This window comes from Pongo pygmaeus, chromosome 18, assembly GCF_028885625.2.
Source record: "Pongo pygmaeus isolate AG05252 chromosome 18, NHGRI_mPonPyg2-v2.0_pri, whole genome shotgun sequence".
NCBI lineage: Eukaryota > Metazoa > Chordata > Mammalia > Primates > Hominidae > Pongo > Pongo pygmaeus.
The window spans coordinates 85,241,526-85,260,683 of record NC_072391.2 but is presented as its reverse complement, the minus strand read 5'-3'; the positions used below and the strand labels follow the sequence as shown (position 1 = coordinate 85,260,683).

Below are 19,158 nucleotides of genomic sequence, written 5' to 3'. Positions count from 1 at the left end.
AATACACGCTTGGAAATTAAAAATTTGATTGTGAAGACATATTAAAGCCCTCTCCCAGAAATGAGAATAAACAAGACACAGAAGGAAGGATAAAGACGCAACTCCAGGGGTCCATCTAGAACGTCCATCACAAACAAGAACTCCTAAGACAGAAGAGCAGAGCTGGAGAGGAAGAACTTCTCAGACAGAACAAGGGAACTTCCCAGAGCTGAAGGACAAAGCACCAGAGCCAGAGTCCCTGGCGTAGGAATCCACACACCTCAGCACACACAAGGGTAAAACATCATTAACACCAAAGAGAAGATCCAAGAGCATTCAGGGAGGGAGAGGGGTCTCCACAAGGAGGAAGAGCACTTGCCAGAGGTTCCTGTGGAAATGAACAAAACCAAGATGAAAACATTCCTGAACACACCCAGCTATAGAAGAAAGGAAAATAGCAGGTTGGCTCGTGTGCAGGATAACCCATCCAGATGAGAAGAAGGACAGGGGCTAAAGGAGGAAGGGGACCTGACACTATCCTTGAGAATTTAAAACAATGTAAGGAGTCGATGGGAACAGAAAGTGCTAAGAGAAAAGCCATGACTAACAGAAAAAACCTCGCTGTACAGGAAGGGAAACACTCAACTTGTCTGTGAAGAGAACAGTATTTGCATAGGCCTAACACAGTAAGTCCAGGGGATAGAAGAGGTGGAATATGACAGAAGGGCTCCATCACCCCATCCTAACAAAGTCAAAGCTGTGTAAAACAAAGTATCAGCTTAGAGCTAGGTGCAGTCACTCACACCTGTACTAACGGCTACTAAGGAGGCTGAGGATCACTTGAGCTCAGGAGTTCGAGTACGGCCTGGGCAACAACGGGGGCTCCTATTTCAAGAAAAAAATAAAAAGGATCAGCTTACTTAGAGCTGTGGAGAATGACCTAAAGAAACCACTCAAGATGTAAACCTCTTTGAAGAACGGGGCTGCGAGGTGGGGCTGGGGACCATTGCTTTTCACTGTAAGTCTTTCATTGACGTTCCTATTGTATACATTATATTGATTAAAATACTAAATATATGGGCTTTTTTTTTTAAGAACATAGGCTTCAGACAGACTGAATTCGAACCCTGGCTCTGTAAATCTGAGCAAGTCCCTTAGTGTCTGCGCGCCTAGTCACCTCATCTATAAAGTGGGGGCAGCCTCTGCCTCCCGGGTCATGATCAAGTACCCGAGATGTTGAGCTGCCCCCACGCAGCGTGGAATCACAAATGGAAGCTCTTTTTTAAAAAGATTAAAGCCCCGGGGGGGCAACAAGGCGAAACTCCCTCTCTACTAAAAATACAAAAATTGGCCAGGGGTGGTGGCGTCTGTGGTCCGAGCTACTCAGGAGGCTGCGGTGGGAGGATCACTTGAGCCAGGGAGACCGAGGCTGCAGGGAGCCAAGATCACGACACTGCATTCCAGCCTCGGGGACAGAGTGAAACCCTATCTCCAAAAAATAAAAATATAAACGCCAATGATGACAGAATCCAACATCGCAAGAATATATTCTTATTTTAATCGCCAGACACGGGAAGTGGACCTACATACAGAATTTTAACCGCGTTTTGGTGTTTTCTTCTAGCACTGGATATCTGCGAGCTGCGTGTTAAATGACCAGATCCAGTTTTTATTTGATGTTTCCTGAGCTTACTCAGAACCACTCACTACTCCAAGTCATTTTTCTGTCCCCCAAGAACTTCCAGCTAAAAGTGGACCCTACAACTGCCTCCTCTTATCAATTATTTACTGTAGTGCGAGTTCCACCATCGCCATCAGGCCCTGGAGTACATTCCTGGGCAGAACAGGCAACTCCAAACAGGGCAATTACCTGTTCCACATCAACAACTGTGTGACCCGAGCCCTCCCCGGTCAGGGTGCAAGCTCGCTACCCTTCAAAGCCCACACTCGCTCCACTTGCTCACAGTTCTTCAGGGATGATGTATTTCTCCAATAGCAAGACAACCCCTACCATCTCATCAGTGAGAAACATCAGTCCTCTATCAAGGCAATCTCTCCAATTTGCTCACACAGTGTGGATGGAATGTCATCTACTTTCTGCATCCTAGGGGGGAAAAAAACGGCCACCTTTCTTAACGACTAGATCACAGAAATCGCACAAACGTGCTGGGGATGGGGCACTCCGAAGTCTTCATTCATTGGGACCCCTCGGGGGACGGGCTGGGGTCCTCGCCGAGGTCTGCGGTCGCCCCGAGAGCGCCCCTTCCGCTGCCTCGCCAGAGACTTGCGTGTGCAAGTCCTGGGCTATGGGGCTCCGGTCCACAGCCACGGAGGAGGCACAAAAACGATGCCTGTCGCTCCCGCCTGGCTGGCAGGAGCGACCCCCTTGGGAGACTTCAGTCCCCAGAGGAGCCCGGGCGCGGTTCTAGGCCTTTCCAGTCTCCCCGTCGTGGCTCCGGGTCCTTCCCGCGGGGCGAGGCCCGGGACAGAGGTCGGGAGCGCGAGGCCCCCGGGCCGGGCTGCGGCAGCCGCGGCTCAACGGACGCCGGGCGCGGCGGGGCCGGGGGTGCGGAAGCGAGGAAGCCGGAGCCCCTCTTCCGGGGCGCGGCCGAGGACGGGGAGCGGGGCCCGGGGGGCGCTCGCCCGGCCCCGGCGGCTGACGGCGGCGGGGCTGCGGCGCGGGCGGCCCGGCGGGCGGGAGGAGGAGGGAGGAGGGAGATCTCGCTCTCGCTCTCGCCCCGCGGGAAGGGGGAGGCGGAGGCGCGACCGGCTGCGGGAGCTGCAATTACCGTGTGGGCTGCGGAATTCTCGTGGTGTTTGTCGGGGAGATGCGATAATGGCGTCCGTCCTCGCGAGAGAAGCCGCCGCTCTGCGCAGGCGCCGCGAGCCCCTCCCCGCGACGCTCGGCCCCCGCCCTCCGCGCAGGCTCACTGGGCGCGCGGGCCCGGGGGCGGGGCCCCCACTGCGGCAGTGAGGCCCGCTGCGCGCGCTTCTCCCGCTCGGCCTCCTGGTGAGCATGCGCAGGCGGCCTTCTTCCGCGACGGTACCTGCTTCCCAGGGCTTTTTTCCCCCTGTTTTTCGCCCAAGCCCATGGCCTGCGTGAGAAAAACCACCTCAGTGGACGGTCTGAGGAATTTGCATCTTCTTTGAGACGGAATGAATAGGCATCAGCTCCCTCAACTACTACACCTCCCAGGGTGCCCTGCGCAAGCTGGGAGCCATGCATTCGGGGACTCGTAGTCCCTGCGTCTGGGCCATGCCTGCCGGGACTTGTAGTCTCTCCGGACTCCGGTCGCCCGTCCAGTCCCCGCACCAAGGGTTGCTGGGACTTGTAGTTACGATGTCTCAGGTAGGCTGTGCGCCCCCAGCGGGTCGTACCTGCTGCTGCGGCGGTCCTGCCCTGAGGTTCCGGAGCGCTTGGTGGCGTTTTCCCAGACATAAGTGGTCAGGGGTCCCCAGTGTCTATCCAGAGGGGCCTGAGTGCACGCGCGCGGGAGTTAGCACACGCTGTAGTGATTATGGTCTTAGTTAAGTCCTATAGGTAGCACATAATATAAATAAGTGATGGCGGCCGGGCACTGTGGCTCACGCCTGTAATCCCAGCCCTTTGGGAGGCCAAGGCGGGCGGAACACCTGAGGTAAAGGGTTCGAGACCAGCCTGGCCAACATGGCGAAACCCTGTCTCTACTAAAAATACAAAATTATGCCGTGCGTGGTGGCGGGCGCCTTGTAATCCCAACTACTCAGGAGGCTGAGGCAGGAGAATCGCTTGAGCCCAGGAGTCGGAGGTTGCAGTGAACCGAGATCGCGCCACTGCACTCCAGCCTGGCGACAGAGCGAGACTCTGTCTCAAAAAAAAAAAAAGTGATGACGTGAATGTGCACACGTTATATTTTATGTAGAATAAATGTGCAAATGTGCGTTTGTGGGTAATCACAGGAAAAAATTCCCAAACTACATGGCAGTTCCCAGAAGTGTCATTCCTGGTTATCTCCCTCTGCTTATCTAGGATTACCTTGCCTTTCATTTTCTTCTTTATACTCGCATCTGTTTCCTGAATTATTTGCAATGAGCAAGAATGCCTTTGATCTCCCAAACACGGGCAAGAGAGCTATTTTCACTGGGAAAAAGAAAATACTGGCCAGGCGCGGTGGCTCACGCCTGTAATCCCAGCACTTTGGGAGGCCGAGGCGGGTGGATCACGAGGTCAGGAGATCGAGACCATCCTGGCTGACACGGTGAAACCCCGTCTCTACTAAAAATACAAAAAATTAGCCGGGCGTGGCGGTGGGCGCCTGTAGTCCCAGCTACTCGGGAGGCTGAGGCAGGAGAATGGCGTGAACCCGGGAGGTGGAGCTTGCAGTGAGCCGAGATGGTGCCACTGTACTCCAGCCTGGGCAGCAGAGCGAGACTCCTTCTCAAGAAAAAAAAAAGAAAGAAAGAAAGAAAAAGAAAATGCTTTACCTTGAATTTCCTACCCAACTCCCTTTTGCCAATAATAAAAACAGGATTCAGCGCAGTCATGGGCTATGCGACCCTGGGCAACCTTACCGAGTTAAAGTCTCCTCCAGAATTAGGCTCGGAGGCTCCACTGAGGCTGGTGGCTGGGTCACTTCGTGGCAAAAGTGTCTTACAGACACTCCAGGGAGGACCCTTGGCAGAATGGCAGCGCTGGGACAGGTGTTGATCTGAAGATGGGACTTGTCCTTTTTCAACATGAAGATCAGCTCCAAAGAGATTAGAAAAATTGCCCAGCGAGGCCACAGGGCTGGAGAGAAGCAGAAGCTGAGTTTGCAGTCCCGAATGCCTTGCTTAGAGTGTGGAGTCCACTCACGTGGAGGGAAAGGGTGCGTGCGGTAGCTGCCACAGAATATTCCCTCCGGCAGTGGGGACGAAACATGTTCTAGGGAGGCACGCCTTTTGTCTCCACCTCCACCTCAATCAGGGCTGCATTCAAACATTAATACTTGCCCATGTGAGAATTCTTAGCATCCACGCCTGAATATCTGGCTTGAAAAGACAAACCTAGGGTGATGTTGTTCCTGTTATTTCAAAACATTCCCAAGTCCGTGTCTGGAGCTGCCTTTCCCCTATCCCCAGTCCTTGTGCAATGCTGGGCTCGGCGTCATGAACAGGTGTGAGTGGACGAGAGAAGGAACTTGTGGGCAAAGGTGAATCCATCTGTGACCATCCAACAAGCTACAGTGAGGTTTGTTGAAGGCCACTGCTGACTCGGTCATGATCAGAAATTAAGCCAATCAAAACTATGGTTGTGACTGTGCTGCAGTTAGTGATTGTTTTGTTTTGTTTTGTTTTGTTTGCATCAGAGTCTTGCTCTGTCATCCAGGCTGGAGTGCGATGGTACAATCAGAGCTCACTGCAGCCTCTACCTCTCAGGCTTAAGTGATCTTCCCGCCTGAGCCTCCAGAGTAGCTGGGACTACAGGCATGCACCACCACCATTGCCTAATTTTTTTTTATTTTTTGTAGAGTCAGAGGTCTCAATATGTTGTCCAAGCTGGTCTTGAACTCCTGGACTCAAGCGATCCTCCCGTCTTAGCCTCCTAAAGTGTTAGGGTTACAGGCATGAGCTACTACACTTTTTTGTTTTTGATGGTTTTTATTTAGTTTTTATTTTGCTGCTCAGGAAGCTAAAAGAGGAAGGCATTGTTCAATATTGGCATATAGTTGATTCACCGTAATTTTTTAAAAATGAAGTAGCTAGTCATCAGCAAAGACAGCTGTCTATAGTGAAGGTTCACTTACTCACCAGTCAGTACGAGGATCCAATCTGGTCCCCTGGAGTTAATGAAGTTACAGTCACATTAGTGAGGGCATTATAAGAGGAGCGGGAAGTGCACTCTGGCGTATGTGGCACCAGATATGGGGGCCACTTACAAGTGTGTGCACTAGGCCATAAGTAAAGGTCACAGAGGTCCTTTCGTCAACACCTCGAAATGCCCACGTCAAGAAAACCCTGGAACCTTCTGACAGTTCCTCTTTCTGAGAATGTCACTAGGGTAGAGAAAGAGAAATTAAACACGATGCACTGAGTGGCCCAGGAAAAGCCCAGGAGGCCGAGTGGAATGCTGAAACGCTGAACCTGGTTGTTGTTAAGTGTGAGGACTTGGAGTTTGCCCGGCCAGGGCTTAGAGTCTGAGCCTTCCCTGGGCAAGTTGCTGAGGCTCTCAGGCCTCGCTTCCCACTCTGGGAACTGGTGTTTAGATCTCACAGCTCACAGGGATATTGGGAGGGGTCCATGGCATGGAGGTGATGAAGCGTTTAGTAGAGAGTCCGATTCCGAATGTACTCGTGTTACCATGGGCTGAGTGACCACGAGCCGGGCACATTTCACTGTAATCCCTATTCTTTGTGAAGAACAGGAAGATAAGAGAGGTTGAGCGATACACCTGGGGTCACACAGCTATAGTGGAGGTAGAGACGAGAGGAGGCAGGTGGTGAGATGTGGCAGCAAAGGTAGTGAAGGCGCAACTGCGTCCTTGTCGGCGAGGAAGGGGTGTCGTCTTGCTCCTGAGGCAATGGGGAAGACTTTACAAAGTTTGGGGCCAGAGCGGGTAGGATCAGATTTGTGTTTGGAAAGTCCATCTGGTGGCCTGGCACAGTGGCTCACACCTGTAATCCCAGCACTTTGGGAGGCAAAGGCGGGCAGCTCACCTGAGGTCGGGTGTTCGCAACCAGCCCAACCAACATGGTGATACCCCGTCTCTACTAAAAGTACAAAATTAGCCGGGTGTGGTGGCGCATGGCTGTGATCCCAGCTACTCGGGAGGCTGAGGCAGGAGAATCGCTTGAACCCGGGAGGTGGAGGTTGTGGTGAGCCAAGATCGCGCCATTGCACTCCAGCCTCGGCAACAAGAGGGAGACTCTGTCTCAAAAAAAAAGAAAAGTCCATCTGGCTGGAGTGCTGGAAAAGGAATGGGAGGAGGAAATACATTATCCTGCATGAATTTGGGGAGAGCTGTGGAGAAGGCTGTGACAGGCTCCAAGTGAGAGACGGAGGCTTGCGGCAGGGGGTTGCAGTGCAGACAGGATGAAGAGAAATGGACAGATTGGAGAGGTTCCACAGGGTGAAATCCACAGGATTTGCCCATGAGCCCGATGCTGGGGACTGCTAAGGGAGAGGGGGCGTCCAGGTGCTGTACTGGATGGTGGACGCACAGCTCCAGGAGGTGGGAGACCGGACGTCATGGCCACCGCTCATGGTCGTGAGGCCTGTCCCTGAAAACACATCTTTGCAATTGTCCCCCCGGGGGGCTCCTTCTGTAATTCATCCTCCACTCTCCCCCACCCCCGACTTTGCCACTTCATGCAAGGGCACCGTAAGGGTTTGAAGGTCTCACTGGAAGAGGTCAGCTTTGGGGTGAACTAGAGCCCTGAAAGGAGACCCCACTGGGAAACAAGATGATGATCCAGGGGTGACAGGAGGGGGTGGCAGTCAGCACCACTCAGCCCCACCTGGCATGGATCCCACCCTCTCCGGGGACAGGCCACACACTCTGGGCTGTCGAGAGAGACCAGGACCTACCCAGTCACTGCTGTGTGGATACAGTGCCCTCTGAAACTGGGGAAGCAACCTACGCTTCCTGTACCTTACCTTCCTCACTTGTAAAGTGGATCAGCAAGGCCTCAAATATGGGGGCCACTTACATGTGTGTGCACTAGGCCATTTGTAAAGGTCACAGAAACCCTTACTATCTGCATAGTAACATGCATTTGAGAGAGAGAGGAGAGAGAGAAAGAGAGTGGCATTGCTTCGGCCCAGCAATTTGGCTGATTTCTCCTTTGTCTGGGCCAAACATATGGCCAAGCAGCCTGCATGGTCAGTTCTCAATCTGGGCTGATATGAGACCCTCTGAAAACACCAAAGCCTGCACCTCCAGGAGTGGGGCCAGGTTCAGCGGCTCCAGAAACCCCCGGGAGTCCACTGCACAGACTCTGTCATCTCTGTCTCTGACTCTGTCTCTCTCTCTCTCTCCACCCTGCCCTTCCCATCTGTGGGCTTGGCTTTTCCCTATTTTTTTTTTTTTTTAGGTGGAGTCTCGCTATGTCACCCAGGCTGAAGTGCAATGGTGCGATCTTGGCTCACTGCACCCTCCGCCTCCCGGGTTCAAGTGATTCTCCTTCCTCAGCCTCCCGAGTAGCTGGGATTACAGGCGCCTGCCACCAAGCCTCGCTATAATTTTTGTATTTTTTTAGTAGAGACGGGGTTTCGCCATATTGGCCAGGCTGGTCTCGAACTCCTGGGCTCAAGTGGTTCTCCCACCTACGGCATCTGAAAGTGCTGGGATTACAGGCATGAACCACCTCGCCTGGCTGGTTTTTCCCCATTCCTGAGCAGGATCTCACGAAAGGGGGTCCCAGCAACCACCAACAGGTTTTTCCAGTTCAACCATTCCCTGGGAGAGAGGGCCTCTTTCCTCATCATTCCAGCAAGGCTCCCGGGGGCGATGCTTACTGGCCAGACTGTGTACCCGGCAATGACCCCCACTCCTAGTGGCCAGTCCTGAGACATGTCTGGGGGAGGGGTCAGCCTGGCCCAGCCTCGTGGAGGGCGGGTGGGGAGGGCTGGTCTCCCAGAGCAAACCCAGCAGCTGCCAGGGAGAAGAGCTGGGTGTGAGCAAGCAGAAACAGCACCAGTCCCCAGCGGGGTCCCTCAGGGCTCTCCTCCTGCACACGTGAACGCTGACGTCAGCACTGACGTTCTGTCCGGCTGGCAGCTCTCTCCTCCTGTCTGAGAATGGGAGCGGCCGTTGATGCGAACTCCCCGGGAGAGGCTGCATATGGTGCAATTAAACCAGACCACCCAAGCCAGACAGCTGATTAGCATCTCAAAAGGGGCTACTGGGCGTTCGAGTCCTTGTTAATGGAAGTTGCTGCCACGAAGCAGGTGGGGAAACGCGTACAAACCCGCGCAGTCAGTAAAAAACGCCTGCGGGAAATGGACCCATAAAAAGTCCAGCGGCAGTGACGGTAGCCCAGCCTGCCAGGGAACTGTTGCTTTTCCGACTTGCTCTCTTCCAGGCTCTGTCGGTGGTCGGCATGGCCTGTGGAAATCAACGAGAACTTGCCCGCCAGAAAACATGAAGAAAACCCAGGAAATTAGCAAGGGAAGAAGAAAAGAGGATAGCTTGACCACCTCTCAGAGAAAGCAGGGGGACTCTGAGATCATGCAACAAAACAGGAGGCAGCTAATGAGAAATCTACGCAGACAAGAGAAAAATGATAACTGGCTATTTGGAAAACCTGAGTGCATCATAAGCCCTAAGATTAAGATTTTGTAGAGTGAACAGTCATTACATATAACTTATCCTTTAAAAGGATTTTAAACTTTACCTTTCAGATTGACTTAGTGCGATGTTTTAGAAGCATTCTTCAAAGAATAAAACACTAGGCCGGGCGTGGTGGCTCATGCCTGTAATCGCAGCACTTTGGGAGGCCGAGACAGGCGGGTCACCTGAGGTTGGGAGTTCGAGACCAGCCTGACCAACATGGAGAAACCGCATCTCTACTAAAAAAAACCACAAAATTAGCTGGGCGTAGTGGCACATGCCTGTAATCCCAGCTACTAGGGAGGCTGAGGCAGGAGAATCGCTTGAACCCAGAAGGCGGAGGTTGCGATGAGCCGAGATCGCGCCATTGCACTCCAGCCTGGGCAACAAGAGCGAAACTCCATCTCAAAAAAAAAAAAGAATAAAACACTAACCATGGGGAAAAAAAAGTCCAGTGGCTCAGCAAAAGAAATGACTGTGAACAAAACTCGTGCAGAAACTTTTGTGTGTTTTGAAGGATTTTGTCCAACACAAGTTTTTCTTTCCTATTTGATTTTTTCACCTAAAATAGCATTTCTTCATGGACAGTGTATCATTTTGAGATCACGGAGTACTATGGAGCGCAGTTGGTGCATTTAGAAATGACTTTCAACTTCTGGCCGGACACGGTGGCTCATGCCTGTAATCCCAGCACTTTGGGAGGCCGAGGCGGGCAGATCACCTGAGATCAGGAGTTTGCGACATGCATTACATCGTTTCTTACTTTTCAAGGAAAAACATGTTTTGTGACTTGAGCAACATGGAGAAACTCGTCTCTACTGAAAATACAAAATTTGCCAGGCATGGTGGCTCATGCCTGTAATCCCAGCTACTCAGGAGGCTGAGGCAGGAGAATCGCTTGAACCCAGGAGAAGGAGGTTGCGGTGAGCCGAGATCGCACCACTGCACTCCATCCTGGGCAACAAAAGTGAAATTCTGTCTCAAAAAAAAAAAAAAAAAAAAAAGAAATGACTTTAAATTTCTATCACATGAGAATAAAGCCCTATTTCAAAAAGTGATGCAGAGAAATTTGAGGGTTCTCAGAGAATGGTGGGCTCCAGGCCTCTCTCACTCACTCACACACGCTTGCCATGAACATGCATACATGTAAATTTATATCTGTGTGTTAGGTACTAACGTAGTGTGTGCTCTACGGAACATATGAAAAATAGAAAATCTTAACAGGTGATAAAAAAACAAGCATAGAAATTTCAATCTTCTGCACGTGGAAGGGGTAGCTGGGTACATGTGGTCCATTTTAGAAAAAATCAATTAAAGAAGGTTTGACTTAAACATTTTGGGTTCGAATATGAAGAATGTTTGTAAACAGGCAGAGAGGAGCAGTTTCTTGATCTCCTACCTTCTAATTTAAGAAAGGAAGGCTGGGTGCAGTGGTTCCGCCTGTAATCCCAGCCCTTTGGGAGGCCGAGGCGGGCGGTTCATGACGTCAGGAGTTCAAGACCATCCTGGCCAACATGGTGAAACCCTGTCTCTACTAAAAATACAAAAATTAGCTGGGCATGGTGGCGGGCGCCTGTAATCCCAGCTACTCGGGAGACTGAGGCAGGAGAATTGCTTGAACCGGAACCCGGGAGGCAGAGGTTGCAGTGAGCCGAGATCATGCCACTGCACTCCAGCCTGGGCTACAGAGCGAGATTCCATCTCAAAAAGAAAAGAAAAAAAAAAGAATGAAAAAATCTCCTTTAGTTATGGATTTTTATTAACTCCTGTAAGGTTCTCCACAGAAACAGACCAACAGGATGTGTGTGTGTATGTGTGTGTGTGTGTATAGTGTGTGTGTGTGTAAGTAAACCTACACCCAGCTACCTATCTATCTATACATTGGGAGAGGGAGGGAGATTTGTCAGATTTATCTTGAGGAATTGCCCTATGCAATTGGGGAGGCTTGACAAGCCCCAAATCTGACGACAGATTCGCAGTTCAAGTCCAAAGGGCACCTGCTGGCAGAATTCCTTCTCAATGCGGGGTGGGAGAAGGGGTTTGGGGGAATAGGGAGGGAGGTCAGTCTTTGTTCTATTAAGGCCTTCAACTGATTAGATGAGAGCCACCCACATTCTGGAGGGCAGTCTGCTTTATTCAACGTTCACTGAGGTATAAATGTTAATCACATTCAAAAAAACACATTCATGGAAATATCTAGAATAATGGTCCACCAAATATCTGGGCACCACGGCCCCGCCAGGTTGACAAAAGTAACCATCATGACTCTGCATGAGAAATTTTCAACTCTGGCAGAAAATTGCAGACTATATGAAGCCCACCGATTGGTGTTTTCTGTGGGAGGTAGAAACTAAGAAATTAGAAAGTGTTGGGTTGGATACATATGAGACATTTTGGCCCAGAATACAAGGTGAGCAGGTGAGAGCACAATCCCTTGGGTGAGTAACTTGGCACATCTATCAGCAGTTCAATGGATTTGCCCTTTGACCTATGTATGTCAAACCTAGGAATTCTATTCAAGGATATTCAGTGCAGTGTTAATTTTTTTATTTGTTTGATTTTTGTTTTTTGTTTTTGTTTTTATTTTTGTTTTTTTTTTTGAGACGGAGTCTCGCTCTGTTGCCGACGCTAGAGTGCAATGGCGCGATCTCGGCTCACTGCAACCTCCGCCTCCCGGGTTCAAGCTATTCTCATGTCTCAGCCTGCCGAGTAGCTGAGATTACAGGCACCCACCACCGCGCCCGGCTAATTTTTGTATTTTTAGTAGAGACAGGTTTTCACCATGTTGGTCAGGTTGGTCTCGAACTCCCGACCTCAGGTGATCTGCCCGCCTCAGCCTCCCAAAGGGCTGGAATTACAGGCATGAGCCACTGCATCTGGCCAAGTGCAGTGTTAATTATAAAACCAAAAAAAAAAAAAAAAAACCCATAAAAACTAGAAAAACAGTCTCGGCACAATGGCTCACACTCGTAATCCCAGCACTTTGGGAGGCCGAGGCGGGCAGATCACTTGAGGCCAGGGGTTTGAGACCAGCCTGGGCAACATGGTGAAACCCCATCTCTACTAAAAATACAAAAATGAGCCGGGTGTGGTGGGCAACGCCTGTAATCCCAGCTACTTGAGAGACTGAGGCAGGAGAATCACTTGAGCCTGGGAGGCGGAGGTTGCAGTGAGCCCAGATTGCGCCACTGCACTCCAGCCTGGGCAACAGAGAAAGACTGTCTCGAAAAAAAAAAAAAAAAGGAAAAGCACTGTAAGATAATTAATTTAATAAATTATGATATATATGTATATATAGATATATATATATATTTTTTTTTTGAGACAGAGTCTTGCTCTGTCGCCCAGGCTGGAGTGCAGTGGCACGATCTCGGTTCACTGCAACCTCTGCCTCCCAGGCTCAAGTGATTCTCCTGCCTCAGCCTCCCAAGTAGCTGGGATTACAGGCACACGCCACCACACCCGGCTCATTTTTGTATTTTTAGTAGAGACGGGGGTTTCACCATGTTGGCCAGGCTGGTCTTGAACACCTGACCTCAAGTGATCCAATTGTCTCGGCCTCCCAAAGTGCTGGGATTGCAGGCGTGAGCCACCACACCCAGCTGGTACTTATTTTAGTGGAACATTCTGTAGTTATTTCTTTAAAAGAAGAGCTATGTACACCACCTATAAGATAAGTAATTTAATAAATTATGGTACATATTTCAGTGGAATATTTTGTAGTTATTTCTTTAAAAGAAGGGAAGAGTTATATACACTGATATAAAAGTTATTCCGGATAAATTAGTAGGTGGCATATATATGTGTATCTATATGTACATGTCCTCTATACATAATTATTTCCTGTATTTAAAAAGAGAATACGTATGTAAGAGATTTCTGATATGGAAATTCCCAAAGAGAGCCATAAGAAACTGCTAACCGGCCGGGCGCCGTGGCTCACGCCTGTAATCCGAGCACTTTGGGAGGCTGAGGCGGGCGGATCATGAGGTCAGGAGATCGAGACCATCCTGGCCAACATGGCGAAACCCCGTCTCTACTAAAAATACAAAAAAATTAGCCAGGCATGGTGGTGGGCACCTGTAATCCCAGCTACTCAGGAGGCTGAGGCAGGAGAATGGCATGAACCCGGGAGGCAGAGCTTGCAGTGAGCCGAGATCTCACCACTGCACTCCAGCCTGGGCGACAGAGCGAGACTCCGACTCAAAAAAAAAAAAAACTGCTAACCACACTTCACTCTGGAAAAGACAGATTGTTACTTTTCCCTTCTGGGCTGTTTGACATTCTTTCCAGAAGTGTGCGTGTGCGTGGCCTCCTTGCCTCTAGTAATGGCGGGAGTTTCCATTTCTACCGTAATAGAATGGAAACGGCGCCACGAGTCCACGGTGAGGAGGGTGCAGGACAAGCTGGGTGTGATGGCTCAGGTAGGGGTCAATTGGACTGGCTGCAGGACACCCAGACACCTGGCGGAGCTTGATTTTGGGGTGTCGGGAAGGTGTTTCCAGCAGAGACTGGCGTCTGAGCCTCAGCGGACCGGGTGGTAAAGAGCTCTCTCTGTTGCAGGATTGATAAGGAATCAGAGAGACTAAGGGGTTGAGGAGGATATTTATTATTTAGGTGCACCGGCCCAGTCGGATTAACAGCCAAAGGACTGAGCCCTGAACAACGAGTTAAGTTACCTTTTAAGCATTTCGTGGGGTGGAGGGAGATCTGTGCAGGGGGAAGCATATTACAGAACCGAGAAACAAAGACAGTTATTCAATTAATTGAGACATGCTTTACATCATTTCTTACTTTTCAAGGAAAAACATGTTTTGCGACTTGAGTTGATCTGTTTATGGCCTTGCAGCTGCACGGCTAGAGAAACAGGGTCTTCACAATGCCTGGGAAAGGGAGAGATAAGGCTCACTAGCCACAGAAAAGCAAGCAGTTAATTTTAAAGGACTTCAGCACTTTCTCTTTCCCAGGGGGAGCTGGGTTTTCTTACATACAGCTGAGTTTCTGCTTACATATTCTTAATTTCTTTTAATTCCTGTTCCACCTCAATGTGGACAGCACCATCCAATCTGCTGGGACCCAGAGAGAACAAAAACAGAGAAAAGGTGAATGTGTCTGTCCATCTGCTGGACTGGGGCGTGCTCTTCCTCCCCTTCCCTTGGACAACTCCCAGCTCCCTGGCCGTGGGACTCCAGGACTTACACCAATGCCACCCTCTGCCCCAGGGTTCTCAGGCCTTTGGCCTTGGACTGAGAGTTACACCCTCAGCTTCCCTGGTTCTGAGGCCTTTGGACTTGGACTGAGCCATGCTACCAGCACTCCAGGGTCTCCAGCTTGCAGTAGCCTGTCCTGGAACTTCTCAGCTTCCATAATCATATGGGCCAATTCCCCTAATTTTCCTCTCATCTATCTATCTATCTATCTATCTATCTATCTAATCTATCATCTATCATCAATCTACCTATCATTTATCTCTTTATTTCTATCTATCACCTACCTCAGGCAGGAGAATAGGGAATGAGGGTAACCCAGGGTTAAGGCAGAAGCAAAAGGGCAGCAGGAGCAGCCGGTTCCAGGCAAGATTGGGCAGCACACGGGCCACAGTCTCACTCCTGTGGTAACAGAACAGAAGCCTCCACTTCTGCCTCTGATTGGTCAGGGGCCAATCCTTCATAGGACGTAACCAATTGGAATCGTCTAAAGGGCACCTGGGGTTGTTACCAAATTCTTTTAGCTTAATAAAAACCCTGAAGAACATGGTAATCAGGGTTCTTCAGCCACTTGCTTGTTCTTCTCTTGCTTGTTTGTGTGTTTTGCTCAATTCTTTAACACGCCAAGAACCTGGACAACTCGAAGTTAAGACTTTCCATCTGGTAACATGTCTATCATCTATCATCTAGCTATCATCTACCTACCATCTATCTACCTACCAATCATCTTTCTTCATCTATCCTTTATCTACCATCTATCTACTTATCTGTCTACCTATCTATTGTCTGTCATCTGTCTACCTATCTAGCTATCATCTCTCTCTCTAATCTATCATCTATCTATCTATCTATCATCTCTTTCTCTCTCTCTTTCTCTAATCTGTCTATCTGTCTGTCTATCCCATTGGTTCTGTCTCTCTGGAGAACCCTGACTAATACACTGGGGCTGGTGATATTTTGTAAGTAAAGCAGAGTCCTGCCATGGGGCAGCAAGGAGATGAGGAAGACAGGGAGACCCCCAGCCCACAGGTACTGCTGCAACGCAGTCAACCTAAACTGGGCAGGCTGAAGAGGGCAGGACGGCTGAGGATGGCAGAGGACATGCCCCAGGAGCCTGTGGGGCATCATCGGCTGCCCAGGCTGAGGATGGCAGAGGACATGCCCCAGGAGCCTGTGGGGCATCATCGGCTGCCCAGGTGAGCGTCCTCAGGAGATGCCACTGCTCACATGGGGCTGGCAAGGCCTGGGGTGGGAGCTTGGCCTGCAGCAATGGAAGTGCCACTCTAAGGATGTCACTTGTGTCAACAACAGCTTGACAGAGTGTTATCATGTATGATGGAATCCTAGAATCTTCCCTGCTTTACAGATGAGGAAATGGAGGCAAAAGCCAATGAATGAATGAGTGAATGAATGAGTGAATGAGTGAATGAGTGAATGAATGAGTGAATGAGTTGAGTGAATGAATGAGTGAATGAATGAGTGAATGAATGAGTGAATGAGTGAATGAGTGAATGAATGAGTGAATGAGTTGAGTGAATGAATGAGTGAATGAATGAGTGAATGAATGAGTGAATGAGTGAGTGAGTGAATGAATGACTGAGTGAATGAATGAGTGAGTGAGTGAATGAATGCGTGAATGAATCAGACTTCCCAAGGGTGGGTGCGTTTCCACGATGACTGTGTGAGAAGGAGAGAACATATCATCCAGACTTGGTTTTTGTTGCTCAAAACAAATGCAAGCAAACTCTTGGGCCCACTAGGGCAATGGCCAAAAGTCGCAGACCCTATCCATTGTGTGCGGGATTTCGGTGGGATTCTTGGGCTTTCAGGAGCCTACAAGTGGACTCGCATTTCAACACCTGTGTTCTGTAGGGTTTTCTAGATCTAAGATTCTAGGATTCTATGAAAAGTTACGATATCCCTGCCCCCTAAAAGATTGTAAGTTTGAACAACAACAAGAAGTCACAAACTGGTGCATCCCAATCCCATAGGTTCCATTTCACAGGTAAAAGGTGTCTGGGTGAATAAACTGCTGTGCCGCTCAAAGGACCCAAAGGAGGGTTCTTTGTGGGTTGGCATCTGCAAATATCACCAGCTGCCTGGCTAGGGTGACCAGCTAACATACTGTCCCCATGTGGACCCTGGGCATGAAGGGAGGTACCAGGCCGGGGCAGGGGGCAGTGGCTCACGCCTGTAATCCGAGCACTTTGGGAGGCCAAGCTGGGAAGATTGCTTGAGCCCAGGAGTTCAAGACCAGCCTGGGCCACATGGCGAGAACCTGCCTCTACAAATAATTTTTAAAATTAGCTGGACATAATGGCATGCACCTATAGTCCCAGCTACTTGGGAGGCTGAGGAGGAAGGATCACTTGAGCCTGGGTGATTGAGACTGCAGTGAGCCATGATGGCACCACCGCACTCCATCTTGGGTGACAGAGCAAGACTTCAACTCAAAAAAAAAAAAAAAGAAAGAAAAGAAAAGAGGCTGGACACAGTGGCTCATGCCTGTAATCCTGGCACTTTGGGAGGCCGAGGTGGGTGGATTGCCCGAGCTCAGGAGTTTGAGACCAGGCTGGGAAACACAGTGAAACCCCATCTCTACTAAAAATACAAAAAATCAGCCGTTGTGGCAGTGTGTGCCTGTAATCCCAGCTACTCAGGAGGCTGAAACAGGAGAATCTTTTAAACCTGGGAGGCGAAGGTTGCAATGAGCCAAGATCACGCCATTGCACTCCAGCCTGGGCAACAGAGTGAGACTCCATCTCAAAAAAAAAAAAAAAAAGAAAGAAAAAAGAAAAGAGGCCGGGCGTGGTGGCTCACACTTGTAATCCCAGCACTTTCGGAGGCCGAGGCAGGCAGATCACCTGAGGTCAGGAGTTCAAGACCAGCCTGGCCAACATGGTGAAACCCCATCTCTACTAAAAATACAAAAAATTAGCTGGGCATGGTGGTGGGCACCTGTAATCCCAGCTACTCAGGAGGCTGAGGCAGGAGAATTGCTTGAACCTGGGAGGCGGAGGTTGCAGTGAGCCGAGATCACGCCATTGCACTCTAGCCCAGGCAACAGAAGTGAAACTCTGTCTAAAAAAAAAAAAAAAGAAAAGAAAAGAAAGAAAGGTGGCCCTGTTAATGTTTATGCCAAGACAGCAGGCATGACCTGGAAGTGTCCCAAGCCACAGGGCATCTTGCTTCCGGGGAGAATGAATGAATCAAATCGCACCTATTTTGAGGCAAGCAAGAACTCTATGACTTCAGGAGCCCTGGTGGATGGACAGAAGCTCCCTGCTCCCCCGACCTGTCTACTCAGCAGTGCTTTAGCCAGTCCCATTCCTGTACTTCTGAGCCTGCCTGCCAGTCCCTCCTCACACACACACCGTGGCTTTGTGCCTGGTATTGAGTGTCCCGGAGCCCCAAACCACAGGGTCAACCCCATGAAAGAAACAGGGACTCTGCTCTCATCCACTCGCCCCCACCCCCTGTGTAATCCCCTGGTGCTCACGCAGCCCCACCGTAAAGTTTTCCCAGCTCCCTGGCAGACTTGTGCCGCTGTTTGCCAGATCAAAGCCCAGTGACCTGAGTGGCCTGTCCCCAGCAGAGGCCACTAGTCCCTGTGGACCCACCCCATTGGGAAAGGCATGGGTTGATCTTTAACCATTAGGCTCAGGGGTTGGGATGAGTTTCTACAAAAAAGAGGTGGGTACACGCCAGTCCACAGTGGTCCTGATCAAAGTGAGAACAGACAGCAGGGAACATCACCCTCTTCAGATTGGAGTCAGTGGGAACAAACCCAAGATGTTGGGGAGGAACACTTGGAAGACCTCAGCTTTCTCCTTGGTTGAGCAGATGTGGGTCCCTCTCTGGAGTCGTTCGATGAGGCCAGGGCGATGGTGTTCTCAGCATTCCTGTGCACGGCGAACCAGCAATAACACTTGTAAGTAGAGCCTCAAATTTCCCAAATGCAACTGGATCCTTGTCTTAGCTGATGGGGTCTTTTGAGAGGAGAGAGGAGAGACCGTCCCAAGCCACATGGGTTCGGATTTCCACTCCGTTTCTAATTTTTTTTTTTTTTTTTTTTGAGATGGAGCCTCACTCTGTGGCCCAGGATGGAGTACAGTGGTGCGATCTCGTAGGCTCACCACAACCTCCACCTCCCGGGTTCAAGCGATTCTCCTGCCTCAGCTTCCTGAGTAGCTGGGACTACAGGCACATGCCACCACTCCTGACTAATTTTTTGTGTTTTTAGTAGAGACAGGGTTTCACCGTGTTAGCCAGGCTGGTCTCGAACTCCTGACCTAGTGATCCGCCTGTCTCAGCTTCCCAAAGTGCTGGGATTACAGGCGTCAGCCAAGGCGCCCGGCCCTCTTTTTTCTTTTTTTGATGAAGTTTTGCTCTTTTGCCCAGGCTAGAGTGCAACGGCATGATCTCGGCTCACTGCAACCTCTGCCACCCAGGTTCAAGTGGTTCTCCTGCCTCAGCCTCCAAAGTAACTGGGACTACAGGCACCGCCACCACAGCCGGCTAATTTTTTGTATTTTGGTAGAGATGGGGTTTCACCATGTTGGCCAGGCTGGTCTCGAACTCCTGACCTCAGGTGATCCACCCACCTCGGTCTCCCAAAGTGCTAGGATTACAAACATGAGCCACCGTGCCTGGCCACACTCCATTTCTCTTGTATTTGGTGAC

At 50.3% G+C, this 19,158-nt stretch overlaps 2 protein-coding genes and 1 pseudogene across 18 annotated transcripts in view; 2 read left to right on the top strand and 1 right to left on the bottom strand.

Moving 5' to 3' along the window:
- BANP (BTG3 associated nuclear protein) overlaps positions 1 to 3,116 on the bottom strand; it is a 124,077-nt gene extending 120,961 nt beyond the window's left edge. For 2 of the 15 annotated variants that reach the window (XM_054453301.2, XM_054453307.2), the window contains exon 1: positions 2,769 to 3,110. Coding sequence is in view for 2 of the 15 variants with exons in the window: in XM_063654175.1 (XP_063510245.1) it covers positions 1,991 to 2,011 (21 nt within the window). In the remaining 13 variants the exon portion in view is untranslated. The other 13 variants (XM_054453309.2, XM_063654185.1, XM_063654184.1 and 10 more) reach the window with 12 other exon arrangements.
- Positions 3,117 to 8,736: 5,620 nt separating this feature from the next.
- Positions 8,737 to 10,161, top strand: LOC134738527 (small EDRK-rich factor 1-like; annotated as a pseudogene).
- A 7,977-nt stretch (positions 10,162 to 18,138) lies between these two features.
- CA5A (carbonic anhydrase 5A) overlaps positions 18,139 to 19,158 on the top strand; it is a 49,479-nt gene continuing 48,459 nt past the window's right edge. For all 3 annotated transcript variants that reach the window (XM_054453322.2, XM_054453323.2, XM_054453321.2), the window contains exon 1: positions 18,139 to 18,406. In XM_054453322.2, coding sequence (XP_054309297.1) covers positions 18,148 to 18,406 — 259 coding nt within the window. In that variant the 5' untranslated portion in view covers positions 18,139 to 18,147. The remainder of the gene's footprint in view (positions 18,407 to 19,158) is intronic.